We start from the raw sequence: 26,798 nt of genomic DNA on the forward strand, positions 1-26,798 counted from the left end.
GCAACCAGATTCTCTCATTACCAGAGTGACACCCTCCGTCCTCCACCATGAGGGAACCAGCAACTATGGTGAATATATGTCTATCAAGTGCCTTCTAGGTACCCAGCACAGGGCTGAGGGCAACTAGGTAGCTATTCCCCTAGGGCATTTTCATGTTCTTGGGCACAAGACACAATGGAAACAACCAGAACAATCTGTGGTAGAGTCAATTGCAACAGCCTGCTTTGTGCTGACCCAGGACAAGTAAATTGATCTCTCTGATCAATTATCTTCATCACTGAATGGAACTAAAAATATGGACTTCACAAGGTTCCTCTGAGAACTCCGTAAGAACAATGACACGCAAGAACTGGTCATTAGGAAGCAACTCGATGAGGGGGGTGTTGTGGCCTACACCTGGAACCCCAAAGTGTGAGAGGTGGAGGCAGAAGTATCAAAAGCCCAGGGTCATTATTGGCTACACGCTGAATTTGAGGCCAGCCTGGGCTACATGAGACGCCAGCTATATCCTTGCTACCTCTTCCACAGAGGGCAGGGGTAATTGGCATTGTGAATGATAAGATCTTTCTGGAAATTCCTTGCAGGTGGTGGACTCTGCAGCATCGAGATCCAAAGCAGAGATTGGGAGATTCCAAGTAAGCCCTGGATGGAGGAGGAGGCTAGGAAGACTCATAGAAACTCACTCTGGGCTCCAGGACCCAGGCTAGGGAAAAGAGCTTGGCCTTTCACACACACCCGTACTTGGATTTGCCTACCAACCTGGCGGAGGGTCGGGGGGAGGATGCTCAGACAAGTTACTCTCGGCCTCTGCTTCCTCAGCTGTGGAATGCTAACAATAACAACCACAATAGTAATGTACACAATCTGCGGGGGGCACCGTGGGGGGTTAAAGTGTGTCATGTTTAGATAAGGATTGTGTCCCATGCTGAGCTACCCAGTTCGATAATACTAAGGACACTGGTCAAAGGTCACCCTAGATGTTGAAGAACTCTGCGAAGAGATTGCTGACTTTGAGGACAGGTGGGGGCAATGATGCTCTTGTGAAGAACTGGCCAAGAATTCACTATGCAGTTCAGGCTGGCCTCAAACTCATGGCAATTCTCCTGCCTCAGTTTCCCAGGAAACCATTCCATGCTGCAATGACAGATATGATCCACCATGCCCAACTTAGTATTTCAATTTAATTTAATTTATTTATTTTTATTTGTGTGTATGCATTTGTGTACATGTATACGGGTGTGCTTGCTTGTGTGTTTGTGGAGGTCAATATCATGCCTAGTTTTTATGTAGGTACTAAGGATTGAACTTGAGTTGTTGTGTTTGTTTAGTAAGTATTTTACTAACTGAGCCATTCCTGAAGACCCAAGGTGTTTTATTTTTATGTTATTTATTATTTGTGTGTATGTGTGTGTGCGTGTGTGTGTGTGCACGTGTGTGTGTGCCCATGCCACAGCACACAAGTCATGGTGCATGTGTAGAGGAGAGAGGACAACTTTTAGAAGCTGTTTCTTTCTACCTTGGGATCTGGGGATTGAACTCAGGATTTTAGACTCACATAGCAAGCGCTTTTCCATGCTGAGCCACCTCGCCAGTCCAATACTCCTATTTTTACAGTCAAATGGTGTACCCATGACCAAAAAGCAGAAACTTCTGTTTTGATGATGTCTAAAGATGGGGATGTAGCTCAGAATAAAGGAATTATTTTGCATGCACAGTAACCTGGTTCAATCTCCTACACTAGGCAATAGAAGAGGAGGAAAGCCATTCTGGTAAAGTCCAATGTGTCAATTTTGTATGGGCTGTACGGTGTGTGTGTGTGTGTGTGTGTGTGTGTGTGTGTCTGGGAACTGAACCCAGAACCTTGTGTAAGCTAGAAAAGTACCCTAGCCCAGCTTAATGCTTTTTTTATGTCTAGGAAGTTTTTGCCTACCTAACACAAGAGGGTGGGTGAGTCTGAAAGCAGGCTCATGTATAGAATCTTGTTACTGATCAGTGGAACCTGGGCACTCGCCCTATTCACACCGCCCCTTGTCCTGTTCCACACCACCAGGCTCCAGTCTGAGACCATCTCCTAGGAGGAGGAAAGCCACCTATAGTTCTTTGCCAGCTACCACTTGATCATCCTCATCCCCCAGCGTGGAGATGCCCTTCCCTACCCAGGGGCAGAGAAGAGTTGAATGTGTATTCCAGATGTTTACGGCATCCCTTCTTAGTAACTGTTAAGCCTTTAGGACATCGCTCAACTCAGCAGCCTCTTCTATAGAGAGGACAATGATCCTGCCAGGTTTTTTTTTTTTTTTTTTTTCAAAGACAGAGTTCAGATTAAGTCCACACTCAAGCACTGGTCTAGTACGCCACTGGGTTAGGTGGAATTACAAATCTTGGTGTTGGCATGCCCTACACAACTTTCCCCCACTAAAACACATGCCTGTGATAATCAACATATCATGAGAAAGGGTTCATTTTGGTTCAGGGTCATAGATGTTAGTACTGTTGCTTTGGGCCTGTGGTGGCACATTATATATAAGTATTATATATAAATATTATATATATATATATATATGAGAGAGAGAGAGAGAGAGAGAGAGAGAGAGAGAGAGTATGGCTCAGCAAATAAAAAGAAATATAAAAGGAAGAGAATGGTTGCCCAAATTTCCTTCAAAAGAGTGCTCACCAATGACCCAAACTCCTCCCAGTATGCCCCCAACTCCTAAAGTCTCTACTACCTCCACATAGGAACAGATTGGGGACTGGGCCTTTAAGGCATGGTCCAAGCTTACCAGGCATGGTGGCGCACACCTTAATCCCAGCACTCAGATAGAGGCAGGCAGATCTCTGTGAGTTCGAGGCCAACCTGGTTTACAGAGTGAGTTCCAGGACAGCCAGAGCTACAATAGTGAAAGCCTGTCTGAAAATAAAAACAAACTATAACTAATCTTCAATTTACTCTTATCTTTTCAGACTGACATTGGGTTTATCTACCATTCTCCAGGTAGGTGACAGTTATTCCAAGTATGTGCCGCCTTCTGAGAAAAAGTAGGCCAGGAGTCAAAATCCCCCAGAACCCCAGCAAATGGAGAGAAGATATCACAGGATATGAGTTACTTTCCATGCTGGAAAAGATTTACTCTACTTTATGGAGTATTTTATCATAATTTCTACTAATACCATCTTTCTCTGAACAGTTCAAGACATTTGGGGGGGGGCAAAATGCTAAATTGTTATTGAAACTCTAACCTATATTTCTAATGAGTGAAGCCAGGACCAGAAGACTACAGCTTTGTTGTTTTTCAAACCTGTTGTCTTGTTTTTCTCGAGGCTGGCTCTTACTATGAGGACCAGGCTAGCCTAGAACTCATAAACCAGCCTCTGCCTCCTGGGATCACAGGCATATGTTTCATACCATGATTTTTAAAAGCATACTTATTTTAATTTTTATATATACACACACACACACACACACACACACACACATATATATATATATATATTGGTTAAATGTGTTTTGACATTTTCACACACACACACACACACACACGTGTAATGCTTGCTGATTTTTTTTTCTTGCTCAACCGTCACATATATATAGTTTTGTGATCCACTGAATTTAACCAGAGCCATCTGTGCGGCCATGGGTTTAAAGCTATCCACTGGAGCCTGGTGGGCTCAGAGGTAGATGCACAGCTAAAGACAGTGGTGCCCCATCTCTCAAGTTAATCGACAGTCAATAGTTTAGCAGTGAGGGATAGGAACCCATGAGCCCCTCCTCAGTCTGTGACTGATGGTTAATAGGGCCAGCCTTGCACAGGCTCAGAGCAGGTGGCCACAACTGCTATGAATTCATGATCAACAAGGGTTGTGTTGTGCCTAGTGGGTGGCAGTTCTCAGCCCATCTCCCTATCTTCGGCCTCTTCCTGCCTCTTCCACAATGTCTTTTGACGTTTAGAAGGAAGATTAGAAGGGTACTATGTCTTAAGTCTGTGTCCTCGGTGTTGCAGACTCTCAGCATCTTGGCCAGCCCTGGGTCTCTGTATCTACTGGTGTTTTGTTTTGTTTGTTGAGGCAATATCTTATATTCCCTGTCTGGCCTCACACTTGCTCTTCATTTCTTCGTATTGAGAACATTCAATAGCCTATCATTTTGCAATAGACAATTATTGCCAATCCTCAATGCTTTGCTGTAAAGGAACCTATTTCTTCCTATCCAACACATCCGGTACCCACTATCCACTCCTCTCTCTGTTCCCCTTCATGCTACCCACCCCAGCTCTTGTAACCACTATTCTACAAGAGATTGAGATTGAAGTGGGGGATCTTACCATGAGCCGGTCATAACTGAGATACCAGGTTAAGCTCGGATCTAGGGGTGGAGAGTGGCTTGCCTCCAGATGTCTGGCATCAGGCCTGGTCAGTCACAACGTCAGGATGCCACCAGGGAGGAAAGGGGATCCCTGTTTCCCAGAGGCACCCATTAGCAGGCTTGTGATTGATTGTACTATCACTGCTTGGTGGCAGAGGGGACTTTTGTTCTTCTCTACTATTGATGAGAGCCAGAATATGTGAGACATTGCCTGACCTATTTTCCTGAGAAACAAAGGCTGCTTTTAAGGGAGAGAGAAGGAGACTGGGGGGGGGGGGGCCTCTCACTTTGGCTCTGCCTCCCCAGGTCACACACTCCAAAGGAAATGGTTAGGCCTCTGCCAGCGAAATAAGACCACCAGCGGTGTGCGAGGCTACCTGAAAGTCACCATCAATGCCCTCGGTGTGGGAGATCAGGCACTGGTGAGGCTGCCCCACCCCCAATTCCCCAGGAATATTTCTTACCTGGCTGCTTCCTCAGGTAGCTCTGAGCCTGCCAAGTGGCCATTGGTCTATATCTCCTGTGTGCAGTGTGTCACCAAGGGGTTGTCCACTCTCTGTGCATCAAGTGGGATTCTGGAAAAAAATCAAAAGTGGGTGAACTTGACTGGCCCTGCCTCTGACCCCGACCCTGCCCAATTCTCTGCTGTCTCCAGGTAGATCAAAAGCTGCCCTACGACGCTGACACCCAGGTCCAGATCTTCAAGTCGACAGCAGTCCCAGTCAGCCGGGCGTACTTACAGTTCTTCAATCTACTGTGCAGAGGACCTCCATTTCAGTTAGAGTCCGCGGTGCAGGGGAGGAGGGGAACGGGCACCTCGGGTCTATGCCAGATTTTTCTTTTTCTTCTCTCCTCTTCCTCTTCCTCTCCTCTCCCTCTCCCTTCTCCTCTCTTCCTCCTCTCTTTTTTCCTCCTCCTCCTCCTCCTCCTTTTCCTCCTTCTCCTTCCCCCTCCTTTCCTCCTCCTTCTCCCTCCTCTTCCTCTTCTTCTCCTCCTTCTCCTTCTACTCCTTTTCTTCTCCTCCTCTTCCTCCTCCTTCCCCCTCCCTCTTCCCCCCCCTCCTCCTTCTTCTTCTTCTCCAGCCTGAGCCTGACATTGGAATGGGAGGATGAAGTAATACTGAGAGTCCAACTGTTTCTTTTTTCTTTTTCAAGACAGGGTTCTCTGTTTAGCCCTGCTCTCAGGCTGGCCTCAAACTCAGAGGTCCAACCTGCCTCTGCCTCCGAAGTGCTGGGATTTAAAGGGTGCACCACCACACCTGAGTACAATTTTTTCTTAAATTTCCCCTAGATATCTTTTCCAAGGCTTCAAGTCATTGACCTGGTTCTAGTGTCCAGATGCAGGTTTAGGCTTCTCTAAGACACACACACACACACACACACACACACACACACACACAGAGAGAGAGAGAGATGAGAGAGAGAGAGGAGAGAGAGAGAGAGAGAGGAAGCAAATATGTACACTGGGACCATTGTGTAAATTGGAAGACAGTCTGCCCAGAGAGAAACCAAGCTAAACTGGGAGGGAGGATAAAGAGTTGTTCAGCTCCCCCATTTCCTCATCCTGACATCTCAAAAAAAAAAAAAGATGCATCTTTCTCAGAAGTCCTTGTAACCTCCTGTCCTAGGGAAGCACCACTCAGCCGCTCCTGCCTTGGAGGTGGAACTAATTGGGGACAAGGTAGGTACAGAAAGGGTTTGAGATCTAGGGAAAGCAGCACATAGGAAGAGAGAGGACTGGAGAGCAGGACCCGGGTCTGAGTCCAGCCTGGGCTACGTATAGTGAGTTCCAGGCTAGTCAGGGCTACACAGTGATACTCTATCTCAAAATCAAATAAAAAATGTATGTTTTCCAGGCAAAGTAGGACGTGCCTGTAACCCTAGCACTTGGGAGATGAGTGACAGAAGGGTCAGGAGTTAGGGCTAGCCTTGAATACATGAGACATGTTTCTGTTTTAAAAGGGAGGGGAGGGCTCGCTATTGCTATCAGCCATATTTTTGGCCATATTTCTATTGGAATTGATCTAACAAAACCTTTGTATATGCCTCATGTCAGAAAGTTGGCAGTCCTATTTGGAGGTGGGAAGATCACTGCTAATTCTTCTAGAGGACCTGGTTTTAATTACCAGCATCAGCATGATAGCTCTCAACCATCTCAAACTCCAGTTCTAGGGGAGCTAATGCCCTTTCTGGGCCTCCTCAGGCACCAGGCATCATGGGATTGCACAGACATACATGCAAGCAAAACATACACATAAAAATAAGTAAGTAAATTTAAAAAGCAAAACTCCAACAAAAACCAAAAATGGAATTGAGGTATTGCTCAGTGGGAGAGTGCTTACCTAGCATGCATGAAACTGGGTTTTCAATCCCCGCCAGAAAGAAGAAAGGCGGGGAGGCAGGCACTTTAGGATAGTCAAGAGGAAGAAACGAGGCTGTGGAGAAAGTATCGTTGAAAGATAACTTTAGGGCAAGGGTTGGGAGTTAAGCCCATTTACCTGGCTCCTGCAGAAAGTGTTTCCCTGTGGACTGGACAGGGAGGGTGGAAAGGAAAGCCAGCAGCAGGAGAAGGGGACATGGTTGACACTGACTGAGCCTCGGGATTGTTCTCAGCTCAGGACATATCCGCAGAGCCCAGAACGACAGCCCAATATGGAACCAAATCCTCACCTTCCAGATTCAGGTATGGTTGCTCCATCACATCCTTCCTCCCCTTCCCTCAAATTCAAAAGGGAAATTCTGGGGTTAGTGTTGGTGTGGATGGAGGCTAGGGCCACTGAGCTCAGCAAGAGTCTCTGCCTGGTAGGAAACACGAGGGAAGCCCAGGATAGCCTGGTAGGAAACACAAGGAAGCCCAGGATATGCTGCTCCATCCAGCAGAGTAGTACACCCTAATTCTAGAAATTTAGATGTGTCCTTTCACCTACATTAAAAAAGAAAAACAGGCATGGGCTGGAGAAAACGGCTCAGTGGTAATGAGCATATGTTGCTCTTGCAGAGAACCTGGGCTCAGTCTCCAGCACCTGAATGGCATGTGTGCATGTGTGGGGGGGGGCATTCGTGTGCCAGGGCGTATGTGTGGCGGTCAAAACAACTCGAGGGAGTTGGTTCTTTACTCACACGGAAGGTTCCAAGAGGCTGAACTTAGGGGGTTGACGTGCCGGGCCCTGAAGTATAAACACACAGGGGTCTGTGTTAATATCAAGACTACAAAACGGACTAGAGAGATGGCTCTGTGGTTAAGAACTCATGTCAGTATTGGAGAGGACCCAGGTTCAGTTCCTAATACCTATGTGGAGGCTCACAGCAATTGGTAACTTCAGTTCCAGGAGATCCAACGCCCTCTCCTGACCTCCATGGACATAGACATACACGTGGTTATACTTACACAGACACAGGCAAACACTCATATACACAAAATAAATCTTAAAAACAAAATGAATACAAAGCAGCGTGTCATCTCAGGGCCTTGCCAGCCGTTTTTATAAGTGGGACACCTGAGCCAGGCAACGGTGACATGAGCCAGGCAACGGTGGCCTGTGCCTGTAATCCCAGCACTTGGGAGGCAGAGGCAGGCAGATCTCTGTGATGTTCGAGGCCAGACTGGTCTACAATGCGAGTTCCAGGACAGCCAGAGCTACACAGAGAAACCATGTCTCTGAAAAATAAAATAAGTGGGAAACCTGGAAACCAAAAGTACCCCAGCACAGTGACAAATTCAGTTGTTGGGGATTCCAAATAGGAACTGAGGCAGACCTTCCCAACTGCTTGCACGGTCCTCCCGAATACCTTCACTGTTCCCCCTGCCTTCCTTTGCAGCTGCCCTGCCTCTCTACCTATATCAAGTTCAGAGTCGTGGACTGGTGAGCAAATGGAATAGAGGAAAACCCGTGCTCTGGGAGGAGGAGGAGGCCGAGCTGAGCCAGGGGCTCAGCCTACAGTGTGTTTTTCAGCTCCAAACATGATTGCTGGGATGAGATTGGGTCTGCCAGCTTGTGCCTCAACAGATCTCATCCACTGGAGAGGAGATCCAAGGCAAGCAAAAGCTGGGACCCCTCCCTGGGCACCGCTCCCCCCTGAGCCCCGAGGTGCTTTCATCTCTCTCTCCTTCCAGGAATGTATTCTGGCTTCCTGCCCTGCTTTGGCCCCAGCTTCCTGACTCTCCGTGGGGGTTAAAAAGGCCCGTTTTAGGATTCCCAGAGGAAGGCACTGTAAGTGTTCCTGTCAACTTTGGGGGACAACAGAGGAAAAGTTGACTGTGTGTGAAGTACTAGAGCTTGGGAATGTCCAGGGAGAACTCTGTCAGTTCTCTGTCCATCTCCTACTAGGAAAGGATGGAAATGGGTACAGGAAAGAACCATAATATATACAAGGGTGGGCTGGAGAGATGACTCAGAGGTTAAGAGCACTGGCTGCTCTTCCAGGGGTCCTGAGGTCAATCCCCAGCAACCACATAGTGACTTACAGCCATCTATAATGAGATCTGGTGTCCTCTCCTCTCCTGGCATGAGGTATACATTCAGAGAGAACACTGTAATATAATATATACATAATATAATATTATACTAATCTAATATATTATATACATAAATATAATATATTATATGTAATATATTATAATATATATATAAATTACAAGGGTCCTAAGGCCTGGTACAGGAAAGGACAAATGGGGTGCCCTAGATGGTCACTGAGGTAGGGCTCTTAAGATGAAACCTTGGTACGGTTTCCCACAGGTAGGGAAGACACACTGGGTTTTAAAAAAAAAGTGCATGGTTGCTCAAGACTGTTGATTACCCAGGCAGTGCATGAAGAAGGAATAGTGGTGGGAAGAATGCAGAAAGCAGGGTCAGGACCCAGAGACATCTTGGTTACCCTGGAACTTTCTAGTGGCTGGAGCCATCCCCAAACAGGACTGTCACTGGATAGTCCTGCCTTTGCTGTGTGGGCTCCAGGGGGGTTTGCTTATTCTTTCTTTAACCATCCCTTTCTGCTGCTCTAGTGATCCTTGATGCGTTAAGGATGGTTTAACGTATCAAGGCCGAATCTTCGTGGAGATAATCACCCAGCTGAAGTCTCAGCAAGACTCTGTGATAAGGGATCTGTCACGGGAAGTGACCCAGATTAGAGGTAATCACAGGAAACAGGTAACCCCAGGAAAAAACGACGCAGTTTCTCTGTATCCCCCGATCTACCGTTGAAGCCAGTCCCAACACTTGCAAGACGCATTTTCCACCCAATGTGCTGGCAATATAAGGATGCTTGATCAGTATTCCCCAGCTCCTTCCAGAGTTTTCATGCTGAGCAGAATCCCTAGTGGTCACAGACCCTATATAAACGCAGGGCTTCAGCTTTGGAAACCTGTTCTCTAAGAAGGAAGAAGTCTCACCCACATTCTTATTCCTCAGGGTTTTGTAAGAGAATTGAAAGAATCTGGATTTCTTCCTAAAGCCATTGGAGACCCCCCCTGACCAGGAGGAGCAGAGAAGTGGTTCTCAACCTGTGGGTCGCAACCCCTTTGGGGGCCCAAACAACCCCTTTCACAGGGGTCGCCCAAAACCACTGGAAAACAGATATTATTACCTTAGGTTCATTAAAAGTAGAAAAATTACAGTTGTGAAGTAGCAACGAAAGTAATTTTATGGTTGGGGGTTGCCAACGGCATTAGGAACTACATTAAAGGGTCACAGGATTAGGACAGGTTGAGAAGCACTGGAGTAGAGGAACAAAATGAACCACAGATCAAAGGGGAATAAGCTGAGGTAGCTCAGGCCAATAGAAATAAGGATCCGTCTCGGCAGGAGACAGCAGGAGGAGAGAAGGCGGGGTCCAGAGACCCCTGGAGCAAAGGACAAAAGTGAGATGACAGATCCCATCTCTGATATGTGACTTGAGAGATGTACACATATCTCAGCCTGGAAGCTGCTAGCCACAAGGCATGGGACAAGGACATCATGACTGAAGCTGTGGTCCTAGGAACAATGCCCAGGGAAAGTAGGTGGATCGAAAGGAGATGAGGGTGAGGTATGTGTGTTGTGTGTGTGTGTGTTGTGTGTGAGAGAGGAGAGAGAGAGAGAGAGAGAGAGAGAGAGGAGGAGAGAGAGAGAGAGGAGAGGAGAGAGAGAGAGGAGGAGAGAGAGAGAGAGAAAGAGAAACAGAGACAGAGAGAGAGAGACAGAGAGAGAGAGACAGAGAGAAAGAGAGCTCCTATCTTAATCCCATCACTCAGAAAAGCAGAAGAAGCAAGAGAACTGCCATAATTCAATGCCAGCCTGGGCTATGACTTGAGACAGAATTCTCTGGGCTCTAGCTGGTTTTTTTTTTTTTCTTTTTTGGTGGTGCACACCTTTAATCTTATTTAATCTCAGCACTTGAAGGCTAAAGAAGGCAGATCTTTGTGAATTCAAGGCTAACCGGTCTACATAGTGAGTTCCAGGCCAGTCAGAACTACACAGTGAGTCCTTGTCTCAATTTTTTAAAAATGGTTCCTAGTTTTGTATTTAACATATTTTCTACCTGGTCTTTTTGAAAAAATTGTTCTTATGGAGCTATATATTTTTCTCCATTCCCTCCCTTCCTTTCCCCTCCCTTCTACCCTCTCCCACAATCACATGTTCCCAATTTACTCAGGAGATCTTATCATTCTGGAACTACCTCTTATAGATCATGCTGGCCTCAAACTCACAGAGATCCACCTGCCTCTGCTTCCTGAGGGCTGGGGTTAAAGGCTTATAACACCACTGTGTGGCTGAGACTGTAGAAAAGAAAGAGAGAGAGAGAAAGAAGAAAGAGAAAAGAAAGAAAGAAAAAGAGAAAAAAGAAAAGAAGAAGAAAGAAAGAAAAGAAAGAAAGAAGAAAAAGAAAGAAAGAAAGAAAAGAAAAAGAAGAAAGAAAGAGAAAGAGAAAAAGGAAAAGAGAGAAGAAAGAGAGAGAGGAAGAAAGAAAGAAGGGAAGAAAGAAAAAAGAAAAGAGAAGGAGAAAGGAGAATGGGAGGGAAAGGAAAGGTAAGAGAGAAGAATTACAGGGGAAGCAAGAAAATAGGGCAGATATTAGCAACAGAAATGAGCAGCTGTTGTAGTGTACAGGGGACCCAGGCTAGTGGGGGCATAGTGGAAATAGACATTAGGGGGCAGTTAACAGTTGAGGCAGAAATGGAAAGGGGTAGCCTTTCTGGAAAAGGGAGGGGTACTTGCTGAGAGCCACTGAGGCTGGGCTTTCTCTCTCTCTCCTCTGTGTTTGTGTGTGTGTGTGTGCACACACAAGTGCATGTGTTTGAAATCTACTTGTCCCAACTTAGTGCCAACCTTAACCACAAAAAAGACCTTCCGCCTGGTTTCAGAGAGAGAAGGATGATCCAGCTGGGTGGGGTAGGCCAAATGATGGGGATACTGGGAGCAACCGCACTTGATCAGCCCAGTGCAAGATTTCAGTAATGATCTACTTCATCCCAAAGTGGAACACAGAACACATTACAGAAAAAACAAAAAAAACCCCAGATACTCGTCTTCTTGCCCCTGCCTGTCAAGATAACCATACTCATCCCTTAGGTACTGAGGATGGTGTATGTGTGGTTATTGTTTTTAGAGACAGCAGTATCGCCAAAAGTATGGGCTGTGCGTCATTTCCTTTCCTGTACTATGATGCCTAAATTCAAGGATCTGATCCAGTTCGAGGTCAGCATGGGCCACTATGGAAACAAGATGGATCCCACCTACAAGCCTCTCGTGTCAACCACACAGCACAGTCCAGTGATATATGACGGTAATAGCCCAGATTCAAGCAAAAAGTAAACAGCCCCTTGTGCACGCTGGGCGCTTCCAAGGGAATTAGCTCACAGAACATTAGTAAAACATCCCCGGTTGTTGTCTTTCGGCAGGGTCTTACTAAAAATAACATGCCCTCATGGTCCCCCTCCCTCAGGCTGCCAAGTGCTTAGAATGACAGGCATGACCACATCTGGTCATTGGCACACATTTCACACACGATAACGACAGAGTTCAGGATAGTGAAGTCACTTGCCAGACATTGCATAGCTAAAAGATGATGACCTCACGATAGAAAACCGTTCAGCCATCCAATTATCTGCTATTCATCTCTCTATGCTTTATCCGCTACTCCATTTATTTAACTGTATTCATTTCTGTGTGTGGTGTGCGTGTGCACGTGTATAAGCTTGTGCGTGCACTTGCAGAGGCCAAAGGAGGATGCTGGAAGTCCTGCTTTATCCCCCTCTATCTTGCACTCTTTTGAGACAAGCCTCTTCCTGAGCCTGGAGTTAAGCTGTGGCCAGCACTCCCTCAGTAGCCTTCCTGTCCCCACCATCCACAGTACTAGGGTTACAGCCCCCTACGTGGCCACGATATCTGAACTCAGAATTCATATATGTGCAAACTCTTAGACCATGGAGCCATCTCTCCGGGCCTCAACCCAAACCATTCAACTTTCACCTATCCGTTTCCCCCCACCCCAATGTGAATTATTTAGGCACCTTATCTTTCCACTATAGTCCCTGCGGCCAACAGCATCGGCATGTTAGAAAGGCAGGTTCTTGATCCCACTCCAGACCTATAAAAATCAGAAAGATCTATGAGGAGGGCCAGACAGGACTGTTTGGGCCTGCAGGTGATGTGGATTCCTGTTAAAATTCGAGAGTCCCCGACACAGTCTCCCCTTCTCCCTTCGTCAGCTCCACCATCTCATCGCCCCTCAACATGCTTTCTCCGGGCCCCACTTTCCTACCTACTCTCTTAAATGAAAGCTTTGTGAGATGTGATTCCCCAGAAACATGTAATTTGCCCTTTTGAAGCATTGCAATCCCATGGATTTTAGGATTTTCACAGTTATGCAACCGTGACCACAATCCATTTTAGAATGCTTTCCTCTCTCCCCAAAGGCACCCAAGGCCCGTCAGCTCTCCTTGTCGCTCTCTCACCTCTACAGCTGTAGACAACCACTAAGCTACTTTAAGTTCCAAGACATTCTCATAGTCTGACATTTCACACCACGTGGGATGGTACGATCCGTGGTCCTTTGTGACCAACCAGCTACTTCCAGTTCACATAAACATTTCTGCTGTTTTATATCGAAAAGTATGTATGCAAAAGGTATCTAAGATGTATACATACAGCTTAAAGGAGGAGAAAATGAGTTCTCCCAAACTCATCACACTGAAGGCTGCTGATGCCTTAAATGGTCCCTTCGTCTGAGAACTAACTATGCCTCTGGCTTTCCCTTATTCTTTTTATCCTCTGTGTATGGAGCCCACGAGCAGCATGCACTTTTTCTGTTGTGTCTGAGAGGACTCCATCCATCCATGTGCATCTACGTTCGGCCTTCTGCTCCACATGACTAGACTCTGGGTAGCTATAGCTTATTTTCCAAATGTACCCCACTGCGTGACCAGACCACAAATTACGTAGTGTATATAGATAAGCTGGGTGGTATAATAACTTGGTGAGCATTCTCATACATGTCTTCTGGTCACAAGGACAGGGGTTCCTCTAAATTATATACCTAGGGGTGGGAGAGAGTCTCAGAGCAAAAGCGATTATACCAAATTACATTCCCAACAGCAATGGGATGAGAATTCCTTCTGTGCTCCGTTCTCACCAGTACTTAATGTTGCCAGCCTTTTAATTGTTGTCGTGCTATTAGATGTGAAAAGCGGTCTCCCATGACCATAACGCGCTTTTTCTCATAATAAATGAAGGTTGAGCATCTGCGTACACGCACCCTTTCCCCTTATCCTGTCCATCCTTTTTTCCAGCATATAATCGTTTGGCTGTGTCTTTCTTATTGATTTGTACATTAAGTCTCTTTTCAGATCATTCACCTTAAAATATCAAAGATCAGTTACCCCCTTTGTTTTGTTGTTTGAGACAGGGTCTCTAGTGGCCCAGGCTGGCCTCAAACTCACTACTAGCGGACAATGACTTTGACTTTCTGATCTTCCTTACTCCACTTCCCAAGTGCTAGGATCACACTCCTGCAGCACCACACCTGTTTTTACGTGGTGCTGATGACCAGACCTGGGCGTCCTGAATGTTAGGCTAGTACTCGACCAACTGAGCTATACCACTAGCCCCTCCTTTCTTTAGGGAAATGACTGTTGAAGCCTTTGGCCTATCGGATTTTTATAACCTTTATTTATTGTGTGTGGCACTCACACATACGAGTGTGCGTATGTGGGTGCGCATGTGGAGCTTAGAAACAACACGCAGGGGTTGGTTCTCTCCTTCCCCCATGTAAGTCCTGGGGCTCACACTCAGGTTGTCAGGTAGGAAGTGCCTTTATGCAAGATGTATTTTAGAGATCGGGTTTTCTAAGGGTTTGTGTTATTGCTTGGGTTCCTTTTTTGAGGGGGGTGACCTTGAACTCAAGATCCTCCTGCCTAAACGGTATGTCAGTTTCTCTCTTCACATTTCAAATAATTAATTAGGCTAGGTGGCAAAGCATCCTTACCTGTTGACCCATCCATGGGCCTTGACTTAATTTTGCTGCTGTTCTGTTTTGTTTTGAGACAAGGTTTCTCTGTGTATTCTTGGCTGCCCTGGGACTCTCTCTGTAGACCAGGCTGGCCTCAGGCTCAAAGAGATCCACCTGCCTTCCAAGTGCTGGGATTAAAGGTGTGTGCCACCTAATTTCTGTAAGTAATGTAAGGAAGGATTTGAAATTCTTTCCTTCTATATAGCCGACTCAACACTATCTGCTAAGAAACATTTGATTTCTGCATTGAACTACCTTGGCACCATACCTAGTGATCAGTTAGCCATGTATTGTAGTCCTTTTCTAAAATGTCTATTCTGTCCCCTCCCCTTTTTAAGTTTTGGTTTTGTTTTAATTGTGTGTGTGTGTGTGTGTGTGTGTGTGAGAGAGAGAGAGAGAGAGAGAGAGAGAGAGAGAGAGAGAGAGAGAGATCAGGTGACTATGAAGCCAGAAGAGGGCATCAGATCCTCTGGGGCTGGAGCTGCTGTGGCCATCTGACATGGGTGCTGGGAATCAAACTCACGTCTCTGGAAGAACAGGAAGCACTCCTAACACTGAGCCATTTCTCTAGACCTCATTATTTTTTGAAGTGCCAAGATTTTCAATGTGGATCAAATACAGTTTATTTTTTTCTCCACCATGTGGTTTGAAAGAAAATGCCCCCCAAAGGGAGAGGCACTATTAGGAGGTGTAGCTTTGTTGGAGTGGGTGTGGCCTCGTTGGAGGAAGTGTGTCATTGTGAAAAAGGGCTTTGAGGATTCACATATGCTCAAGCCACATCCAATGTGTCTCAGTTCACTTCCTGTTGCCTGTAAGATATAGAACTCTCAGCTCCTTCGCTAGTATCATGTCTGCCTTCATGTTGAGATGTCCTGCCATGATGATAATGGACTAAATCTCTGAAACTGTAAGCCACCCTAAGATACATGGTGTCATACATATCTCCAGAACTCGACCTTACTGATGGATATGAAATTTTTTTCCTATTTTTTCTTCAAATGTTGTAAGTTTGGGTCTTGCATTTAGTTCTATGATTCATTCTGAACCAATCTGCGTGTGTACTTACTTTGTTCACACACCATTTGTTAAAAGCACTATCGTTTCCCTGACTGGCCGCCCTTAACTTTTATGATAAAGCACTTAGCTGTGCTTGTCTTTTTCCTCCAGGGCCTCCTTGTACCAGTCTCACAGTTCCCCCTCGCTCCTCTTCTAGCTGTCGTTTTCTTCCTGATCCTTTTATGAGTCTGTCTTTCCATTTCATTTTCGTCGCTTGAGAAATTCTTGTCCTCAGTCCTTCACTGAATTGTCTTCAAGGTCTAAATGTCACCCTGGGACTTCCCCTGTTGCCTTTCTGGGGCGTTTTTGTATTTTCATGGCCTGTTGGCTGAGTTCTATCTGCTCACATTTCCTCCTCTGCTCCTGCCTTCCTTCAGGAAGTGTTTTTGCTGGCCTCCCACCAAGCCTTGCTTCCCACTTCCCCGCAGGTGCCTTCTTCTGTCTTCACTCCTTGGTGCTTCTATGGAGGCCGGGGTGGCTTTTGGCAGTCCTTATGTGTATTTTGAGTCTGTAGATTTTTTTTTTTCTGTCTCCCCGTTTGCTGGAACTGGACTTATTTTCCTCCTTGTTGCTGTTGAGAGCTCTCCAAGAATGGAAGAAGATGGCTGCCATCTTGGATCCCGGGTTCTCACTCAGAACCTCACTCACAGATCTCGTTGTATTTATTATGCAGCCCATTCTTTTGGTACCGGAGACTGAAACTGGTGCCTTCCAGCAATCCCAGAAAAAATTTAAAGATGTTTCTCTTTGTAAATCATCCTTTCTAGTTTTCTGTTTCCTTCTGGAAGAATTCTGTCCTTGTATACCATCTCATTCTACACCCACCCCAACCCTATTTTTAAATCTCTTGTCCATATTTTTCTAGACCTACATCTAGAAGCTTCCGGATCCTCTCGGAAAGGCTGTAGGGTAACCACTCCGTTTTAAAGGGCTTGGCAGTGCCTCCCCCACTTTGTTCTTCTGGGCGGCACTTTCTACCACGCCACACACTGTATTGTACACACCGATTTTGTCCTCACTATTTGTCTTTGTATGTGTGATGCAAATGATAAATTATATTATTATAATAAGTATACTCATAGTCAGTGAATCCAAAGCCAACCATAGCCCCTGGGACTGAAAAACAGCTGGTAGCTCCCTCCACCATGGTGCTCACCAGGGCACCGCTATTTTTCAGTTTAAGTAAAGGTTTGAGTGTAGGGTGATTGCTCATGGAAGGACCACACAAATCAAAACATGAGTTCAGTGACCAACCCCGCTGCAAATACACCAAATAACAGCACTCAGATCAAGAAGTAGAGTACTCACACCCTAGGGGCCTGTGCCTCTTACCCCCACCCACGGTGGGCAATTACATTCCTAACCTTCATCTCATGATATGAATTAAAGAACACATAGCGTATGTATTTGTTTTTATCTCTGCCTTCTTTGTTCATCAGTTTGTGAAATGTGTCCACAGGTCATCATAGTCTTGAATATAGCTGCGACTTACTTACTCTCTCTTCCATCGAGTTAGTATTCCATTGTACAAATATAGTCGGCCGTGTCTAATCATGGGTAACTGCAGGTCTAATCAATCAGGCATCAAAAACGCTAAAACAAGCCAGGTATGGTAGTGTATGCCTTCAGTCCCAGCACTCCAAAGGCAAAGTTAGGGGAATTGTGGTTTGAGGCCAGCCTGGTCTACGTAGAGAGTTCCAGGACAGCCAGGGCTGTGTAGACAGATCCTGTCTCCAGATAAATAAGCAAACAAACAAATAAGAAAAAAAACTAGCAATGTTATAGACTAGAAATATACCCAAAACAAAGAAATTGAAAAACACTAAACCAAGAGCTGGGGAGATGGTTCAGCAGTTATGAGGGCTTGCTGTGCAGGCATGAGAATTGTAGTTCATAGTACAGTTCCCATATAAGAAGCCTGTAACCACATCACAGGTTGGGGTGGAGATAGGAGGATCACTGGGCCTTGTTGGTTGCCACCTAGTCAAGTAAACTGAGCTCTAAAGAGCTGGAGAGATGGCTCAATGGTTAAGAGGACCTAGGTTAGGTTCCCAGCATCCACATGGTGGCTCCCAACCATCTGTAACTTCAATTTCAGGGGACCGGATACTCTCTTCTGGCCTCTGTAGGAATCAGACACATGTGATACACAGATGAACACCCATACACATATAATAAAATAATTATAAAGACAAGCCCCAGGTTTTAGGAGAGTCCTTGCTCAAAAGAGCAGGAAGTAATAGAAGAGGACATTTGACACTCATATTTGACACTCCTCTGAATTTCCCATCCTATACACACGCATCACACTCATACATGCATTACTAGACCACACTCGTATATGCACGCACACATAACACACACATATACAAGCGCTTGCACATGCTTGAACACATGTACTCACACACTAACCAACAAACCTGCATCTATGCCAAATGTGCTGATTTTTCTTCTTGTCATTGTCCCCTAAAGAAGACAAAACAGGGAGCTAAATGATGGCTCAGCATTTAAGAGCACTGGCTGCTCTTCCAGAGGACCCAGGTTCAATTCCCAGCACCCACATGACTGCTCACAACTGTCTGTAACTCCAGTTCCAGGGGACCTGACACCCTCACACCAATGCACATAAAACTAAACAAATTATCTAAAAATTAAAAAAAAGAAGCCTGGTGGTGGTGGCACAGGTCTTTAATCCCAGCACTCAGGAGGCAGAGACAGGTGGATCTATCTATGTGAGTTTGAGGCCAGCCTGGTCTACAAGAGCTAGTTCCAAGACAGCCAGGACTATTACACAGAGAAACCCTGTCTTGAAAAAGCACAATATATAAAGAAAGAAAAGAAAGAATACAGAAAAAGAATATAACAGAGTAACAGCTATTTGCATAGAATCTGCCTTGCTTGAGGTAATAATACATACTCTGGAGATTATGTGAGTATAGGGGACATGTGGGTAGATTCTATGCAATTACTACATATTTTATAGAAGAGACTTGATTGTCTATGTATTTTGGTAATAGTGTCCTCAAACTAGTTCTTCAACAGCCCCCAAGAGGTGGTTGATAGCCAGAATTTGTTTTATGCTTCCTACTGTGGAGAGCAGTTAGCCTTTTCCAGCTTCTGGCTATTCCAGTGAGAGCTGTTACAAGCCTTCCCCACACACCTCTTACTTAGTAAAGCTGCCTTTGCCTCCCTGCAGGGTATTTACAGTGGAACTGAAATTGCTGGCTGAGGGAACATGTGTGTTGTTTCTAAACTGCTAATTTTCTATCCATGTTATAGGAATTCTTTGAGGTCTGGCCCAGATTTCATTCTCCAGGGATATCTGCCTGTCCCTTACCAAAGACCTGGGCCGTTGCTGAGGAGCCACTTCTAAATTGCCTGCTTGGTATTTTCAGACGTCACCAGTAGCATCCCTGAGGATGCTGAGCTCTGCTGTATGTCTTGGGGAAGGTTTTCTTCCCCTCCACTTAGAGCCACAGTAGAGAGAGACAGGCATCCTCGCTGTCCCCTTCTGGGTAGGGGCCATCTCTTAATTACCCTGGCCCTGAGAGCAGAGGTTATGGAGTACCCACTTTTCATTCTAGGTCTGTCTTTACCTTGTCCAAGAAATCAGGTGACGAGATGTCTCAGTGGGCAAAAGGGATTGAACCCCAGAAGTTATGTGGTAGAAGGAGAGAAGTGACTCCTGAAAATTGTCCTCTGACCCTTCCCACACATGCTGTGACATGGGCATGCCTACACTCATACACACGTGTAATAAAAATAAAAAATTATTTTAAAAGTTTAAAATAAAACAAGAGGGTGGAAGTTGGAAGCGAGGGGTCAGGATTGACTCCCTGAGAGACCGCTGAGGGCAGACCTTGGTATTCTTCATCTAGCAGATGGGTCATTCCATTTTTTTTCTTGGTTTTTTGAGACAGGGTTTCTCTGTAGCTTTGGAGCATGTCCTGGAACTAGCTCTTGTAGACCAGGCTGACCTCGAACTCACAGAGATCCGCCTGCCTCTGCCTCCTGAGTGCTGGGACTAAAGACATGCGCCACCACCGCCTGGCGGATCATTCCATTCTTTGCCTTTAGCGTCCCTTGGTTTCTCCCTATGGCGCTGGATCTTCACACGGACACCATCTTTCTTTCTGTCTCCCAGTCACATGGGCTTAAGGAGCCATTCTCCTCCACAATGAATGACTTTGTCCTGACTAGTCACATCGTCAGTGATTCTGTTTCCATGTCAGATGGTACAGTGAGGCAGCAGGCTTAGGACCTCAGTGTATCTTTCAGGAGTCACAGGACATGGGGTATCTTCTGTCCACATTGGGCAGTGCCCAGCTTTCTGTCCTACTTCAGTGCCTGAAGTTACCAAAGAAGAACCGCAACTTTCCAAGATTTGAGCACTAACCTCACAGGTTTTCTACTGTTTAAACATTTAGGGTGTTTGTGGTTTTGTTACTTTGAGGACAACAGAGCAGGGTAGCGCAGAAAAAGTCTCCTGTAGATGGTTCCCATTGTGACCCCCACCCCCCAGAAGACCTGAATTCAGTTCTCTGTACCTGCATCAATACCACCTGGTTTTCCGACGTATAAACCAGGAGTTTTGAAAAGTCACATGACATACAGAGCACAGTCTATACCCAATAGGAACCAGCTGTGTTCACTAAGTACTCACTCTGGGCTCAGGTTCCAGGACCCACTTGGCATGGTTAGCAGATCCTTGAGAACCAAGGTGGCCCAGGAACAATTCTTTAGGAAGATACAGGGATTAGGTGTGGTCCCTCAGATATCCACCTCTCCCCTGTGTCTCTGTATCTCAGGGACTATCTACCATTATGTGCCCTGGTACAACACGAAGCCTGTGGTGGCTGTGACCTCCAACTGGGAGGATGTCAGTTTCCGAATGAATTGCCTCAACCTCCTCCACATCACCCGGGATCACCTGGTGAGTGTGCAGAAGGGAGGTGGGGGATGGGAGGCTTGGGAAAGTATATCACAGTACCAAGAAACCAGTCACACCTCACACTTGTACACACCATGATATTGGGACCCCACATCATTGAGAACTGTGCCAGATACAGCACTGAGCACTAGAGACACCAAGATAATAAACACACACTTGTTCTCACTGACGGAAGAAGTTAGATGTACATTACTGTGTGGTGCAGCTATGGTTACCATGGAAATACAGGTGCCAAGAGATTTAGGATCAGAGGGATGGGGAGGGAGGAGGAAAGCGGTCAGGAGGTAACAGGGCAGCAGGGGTTTGAAAAATTCATAGGCTGTGTTGGGGGATGGGAGCACAAAGGGAACAATGTCTGTAAGTCACAGTGATGTGCCAGGTTTTCAAGCCATGAAATGAATTAGAGCCATAAAGGTATCAGGGAAATCAGGGAGTCTGGAAAGGGTCCCACCACAGAGTCTTGGGTTCTTGCCAAGGAGCACAGGTCTCAGGAGATGTTTATACATAGCATCTCTACACGTCATGACCTTCTCATGTCTTCAAAGGCCTTCTGCATATCTCCATCCCCTGCCTCCCATTTTCTCTGCTGGGTACAGGAAGTAGGGAAGAAAGGGCATCCTAGCGTTGCTAGGGCATGCGGCAGTTTGCAATTAACACCATCAGATTACTCCTTAAAGGTCTCTAGGGCCTGCCAGTCCATCAGCTTATCCCAGGAGAGCTCCAGGCTGAGGCTAGCTCTCTCCCTCTCTCTCAATGGACAGAAAGCCAACCTGGACACCCTGAAGTCCATCCGGAATCCGAAGGATCCAGCTCTGCTCCAGCAGTGGGAGAAACTGCTGAAGGAGCTGATGGTGGACTGCCGGTAGGAACTGAGGAGCCTGGCTGGGGCTGGCCTTGGGGTGAGCTAGGGAAGACTCAGAAGAGGAGCTGGACGCTCTGAGTAGCACCCAATGGACCCCTGCTCCACAGGACACTACTCAAATCTCCCCCAGCTTGAACTTACACACAGCTACTTTTCCTGCCCATGCAAGGACAGCCCTGAACTCCAGTCCAGCGCAGGCTTTGTTGCCCCAGGACCACACTCAATGCCTGTAGCATATGGACAGATCTCCTTCCCCTAGACCAGCCCACACTAATCTCACCCACAAATCTCTCCATTGCTTATCCCATCCAGAGTGCCTGTCTCGAGCTCACGGAAAAACGTCCCCCTGGCCCCCACCAGGTTTTAGCTAGCCTCTTCCCTGGAAAACATCTACCCACAAGAGGTCCTTGGGAACCAACCTAACACACTGCAGGGCTTTAAGGATGGAAGAGGGCAGGATGAGAGCCTGAGTCAGACCCAAAGCAAGCCAGTTTCCTAAGGAGAGCTGGGCAGGTCTCTCCACGTCAGGCCAGCTGTGGGTAGAAGCATCTCCAGGCTAGAAAGGGAACATTGTCCTCAAGTAGGACCAGAAACAGTCATACCCTCCCGGCCACAGGCGCCCTCTGCCCTGTATGACTGATCAGCCCATGGCTAACAGCTTGGACAGGAATAAATGGCAGCTTCGCAGCCGTCTTCTGCAGCAACTAGCGCAGAGAGCCAAGGAAGCCGAGCCGAGGAACATGGTGGTCACGGCAGAGGACTGGCTGCGCCGTCTCAATGCTGTGATCCCTGAGGTGGGCACTGGGCACACTAGTTGGACAGTGGGGCCTGGAGCTGACCAGACAGTCCTGATGCTCTCCCATTTTGGCAGCCCCAGGAGAGCCTTCCTGATGTGATGATTTGGCTGATGTCCAGGCAGCAGCGAGTGGCCTATGCTCGGGTACCTGCCCACACTGTCCTGTTCTCCCCAGCAGGACCCCTGAGCTCTGGCAAGTTCTGTGGGAAGATTCAGAACCTCCTCTTACAGGTGGGGAAGTAAGGGGTATCTTTCGGGAAGGATGGGGTTCCCAAATTGCCAGATAAAACCCCATGGGACCTCCCTGAGGGCATAGCCCACATGCTGTTTCCTTGGCCCTACATTAAGTAGAACAGAGCTCAAAGTCCCCAGAGGAAGGCAGGGGCCTGCACTTCTCAGTATGTGAGCTGATGCCAAGCCCACAACTGTGGTAAATACTCCTCAAATCCTCCACCTCCTCCATCACGCCTGTGCCTACCACTTGGTCTAATACCTTGTCATCTCTCCTGTGAACCACAACTGAATAACTTCCAGAATATTCAATGACTGTAACATTTGGTACCAGCTCCTCAGATCAGAAGTAAGCTATAACAGAAGACTGACTGAACCCCCAATGATGGCCTTCTGTCTTGGAGAGGAGGGTCCTCATAGCCCCTTCAATGGCTCCCATTGCCTCTCCGGGAAGATGCAGGCTCCCTAGCCGGCCCCAGCCACCTGTATCAACCCTGTCAACAGACAGGCCACTTTGGGGCTCCCCATCCCGAATATACTTGCACTCTGCCCTTTCTCCCGTCACGCAAAGCCCTTCCTCCTGTCTGCCCAGTGCCCAACTGCACACTAGCCTCAGGGTGTTGCTCAGTCCACCCCCATGTGGGGTGTGAGAACTGAGGTGCTTAGCAAAGTGCTGGTGCAGAGTGATCAAGCAGCAGGCAGTAAGTAGTTAGCCAGGATCACCAAAACCACCATTATCACCTTCCTCTGGCTCCCCAGGCAGCCTGGTCCACCTCCCGCACCCCTCCTCTTTTCTATTTGTCCGTTGTTTCCCTCTGTGAACAACAGGGCGGAACTCAGTCCCTTTCCAGTGCTGGTGATCCACCCAGAGCTTTGTAGTAGTGTAGACTCTTTGACCCCAGCACACAGTTTGATGTGAGGGCCCTGATCCCACAACTCAGGCAAAAGGGGTGGATGTGACCCTTCTGGGAATGTGTGCCCCTCCCTCACCCTCTCCCTCAGCCATACCCCTGTCCCCCTGGGGGAGTGGTACCCCCGTGGCACTCCCATGGGATTGATCTGCCTCTGGCTCAGTACCCAGAAGGTGAAGGACAGGACACACTCCCAGCTCACCTCCGGGTCTGCATGTGGCTTGGCAATGTCCTACACAGCAAGAATCTGAAGCTGCTTCAGCAAGGCAACATGGTGGTGTATGCAGAGACGGTGAGTGGACGCGCAGGGCACTGGGAGGGTGGGGTCAGAGGTCGGCCAGGTCAGGGCCAGGCCAGGGAAGAGCAGGCCTGACAGTCGGGCATGCAGTTCAGGAAAAGAAGATGAAGAGACCCAAAGGTAGTGGAGGACACTGACCAAATCTGATGGCAGTGAGAGAGCTCTGAGAGGTGGCGGTGACGAAAGCAATTGCAGATGGTGCCAGCCTTGTATCCCTGCTCACAAGCCATACGCGTGTGCTAACAAAATGAGGTCTGAGTGGCCTTCTGGCACCTGGTCACTCTGCTCCGGGTAGAAGTTTATTGGGAACTTTCTCGCAGCTTGCTCAAGGCAAGTGACTAGAACAGGTCTCTAAATTGTATAGCATCTCATTTGTCACCAACGGGCAGTCTGGGGACCCTTGCTGACCTCTGCCAGACCTCTGGGCCAGACTGGAGGTCGCGGGAGGTGAGGAAAGGCCAGGAAGCGTGAAAGGAACAGGAGATGAGACTTCTGCCCACAGAGCATCAGCTTGGGATGCAGGGAGGACAGCTGGGCAGACGGCTCTACAGAGGGCAAGGGATGACCTTTGTTCTTTCGAGAAGGGCTGGCCCGGGAAGATAGCTCTGCCAGAAGAAGGGAAGTAAGGTTTGTGTGCTGGGCTTTTAAGTGATCTTTTCTGGGGAGATGAGAACAAATGTCTACCCACCTCAGATAGGTGACTCGTGACAGAGCAAAGAATGAGTTCCGTCCAGCTTGGGGAACCAATGAGTTTAATTGGGGTTACAGAAGCATGAGCAAGGTATAGGTGTCTACACCACTAGAAAAGTCTTCCTCCCAGCAATTGTTAACTGTTTATATATTGGAGAGGAGAGAAGCCACCTGATCCCTTTAATCTGCTCATGTACTCCAAAGAAGGAACAGGTGCCCCCATCTTCCAAAGACAGACACAAATGACCTGATTTCAGGACGGCAATGGCCGTATCAAAGCTTGGAGACAGGATTCCACCACACAGGCCTTTTAAGTTACAGAATTATGACTTTGTTTGTAGCTGGTTGACACATGCATGTAATCTCAGCACTTGGGAGGCGTAAGCAGCAGAAGTGCTGAGAATTTGAGACTGGCCTGGGCTACATAAAGAGTACTAGACCAGTCAGAGCTATTTCGAGAAAGAAAAAAATGCATTTAAAACATTGTTATGTTTTAAGGTGCATGTGTTGATAACATACCATAATACAGTCAGCTCCACATTCAACGGTATCTCCATTCATATACTGAACGAACAGTGGCATGAAAATGCAGTCAAAAGCTGGGTGGTGGTGGCAGTCAAGTTCGTGATGGCTGCACCTATACCAAACATGTATACCCCCTTTTTCCTTGTCACTATGACCTTAGCAATACACTAGAACAACTCTTGAAATAGCATTGACATTGTATTAGGTTTTATATCAGCTATAGGTGACTTAAAGTATATGTCATACACAGGTGCTAGGTAGGCCATTTTCAAATGTAAGGGGCTAGAGAGTAGTCTGGGGTACCCAGGGACATTCTGGAACCAACTCCCTGAGGTAGTCAAGGGACAGCTGTGTCTTACCAGCCCTGCATAAGGCAGGGACAGAGAAGCGATGGAAGGGGTTGTAGGAAAAACATGGGGGGGGGGTAGCACAGAGGGTACGTGTGTAGAAAGACTGGATTTCTCAGATCTGCAGTGACTAGGGAGTAGGCAGGTCATATCAAAGAGACAGGCTTTGACCTGGGCATCACCCCACTCCTCTACTAGCTTCTCAGTGTTGGGTAGTGTTGATTGCTGGGCCTCTGTCTCCTAGGTACAGTTGGGATGTGGCCCCGCCTTTCTTGGCTGCTCCATTTTTTGATGTTGGGAAACAGGAGTCTCAGCATCCCCAGCATCAGGTGGTTGACGGAGGCGGTATGGGCACTGACTAGGACTCTCCTTCTCCAGTATGAGAATCAGGCCAAGTTCAAAGACCAGTGGGGACAGCAGGGACTGTACCACTGCCCCAACTTCTCAGATGTCATGGGACGCAAGGCTGTCCCCAAGACAGATTTCAAGGCTCCCCCGGGATGGCGCTGGCAGGGTGACTGGATAGTGGAGCCCCAGAGGAGGTAAGGATGATACATGCCCTGACCTGGCACCTGGAGTGTCCTACTGTGTGACTTCCTCTCACCTGGGAGGACTAATGGGAACTTAAAGAGGTGAGCTCCAAAGCCCTTCTAGTCCCTGTGAGTGAGAATACACAAGATCAACAGCCTTTCCCAACACCTGTCTACATGCTAGGCTCTCCCTAGCTAAAGGGAGGTGGGATGCCACATAGGGTGGTTGGCCAGCAGAGAATGATCCCTGGGAGTTCAGACAGCTCTGGGAACTTGGGTCTCACTGCTACCCAGACTCCTCCTGGACATAGACATCAACAAGAGCCAGGTGCTGGAAGAGGCGTATGAGAACCAGATCCGCAATGCCACAGGCACTTGGGTGCCTGCAGCTATCCCTACCACAGATGTGGTAAGTGTCTCCATCCTGCCACAGGGTACAGGGGAGAGGCAAGGACCAGACTGGGGGGGCCTCAGAAGTTGGGGTGTCCGAGCAGTAAGAGCTATGTCTGAGCTCTGTTCCCTACATGCTGTGGGACTCCAGATAAGTATTACAGCCCCAAGGTTCTTATAGCACCAATGAAGGGGTTATACCCAAGGATAGCAAGCGGCAGACCTCAAATTGGATGTCAGAAAGAGATAGATCCTGTGTAGCCTGTAGTCGAGCTGCTTTGGAAGACAGGGCAGAAGGATCACTTGAACCCAGGAGTTGGAGTTTTGTTTTTTTGTTTTGTTTTGGTTTTGGTTTTTTTGAGACAGA

The 26,798-nt window shown here is 47.3% G+C and overlaps 1 protein-coding gene across 1 annotated transcript in view; it reads left to right on the plus strand.

Moving 5' to 3' along the window:
- Positions 1-26,798, plus strand: part of Fer1l5 (fer-1 like family member 5) — a 58,695-nt gene that overhangs the window by 16,926 nt on the left and 14,971 nt on the right. Inside the window, 21 exon segments of the mRNA XM_042055764.1 lie at positions 585-635; positions 2,962-2,992; positions 4,667-4,782; positions 5,016-5,108; positions 5,110-5,137; positions 5,988-6,044; positions 6,978-7,042; positions 8,179-8,222; positions 8,313-8,362; positions 8,365-8,394; positions 8,474-8,570; positions 9,362-9,506; positions 11,950-11,977; positions 11,980-12,120; positions 20,709-20,833; positions 21,613-21,713; positions 22,330-22,507; positions 22,585-22,740; positions 23,815-23,943; positions 25,890-26,053; positions 26,336-26,450. Coding sequence (XP_041911698.1) covers positions 585-635; positions 2,962-2,992; positions 4,667-4,782; positions 5,016-5,108; positions 5,110-5,137; positions 5,988-6,044; positions 6,978-7,042; positions 8,179-8,222; positions 8,313-8,362; positions 8,365-8,394; positions 8,474-8,570; positions 9,362-9,506; positions 11,950-11,977; positions 11,980-12,120; positions 20,709-20,833; positions 21,613-21,713; positions 22,330-22,507; positions 22,585-22,740; positions 23,815-23,943; positions 25,890-26,053; positions 26,336-26,450 — 1,944 coding nt within the window.

Source organism: Arvicola amphibius, chromosome 9, assembly GCF_903992535.2.
Source record: "Arvicola amphibius chromosome 9, mArvAmp1.2, whole genome shotgun sequence".
Lineage (NCBI taxonomy): Eukaryota > Metazoa > Chordata > Mammalia > Rodentia > Cricetidae > Arvicola > Arvicola amphibius.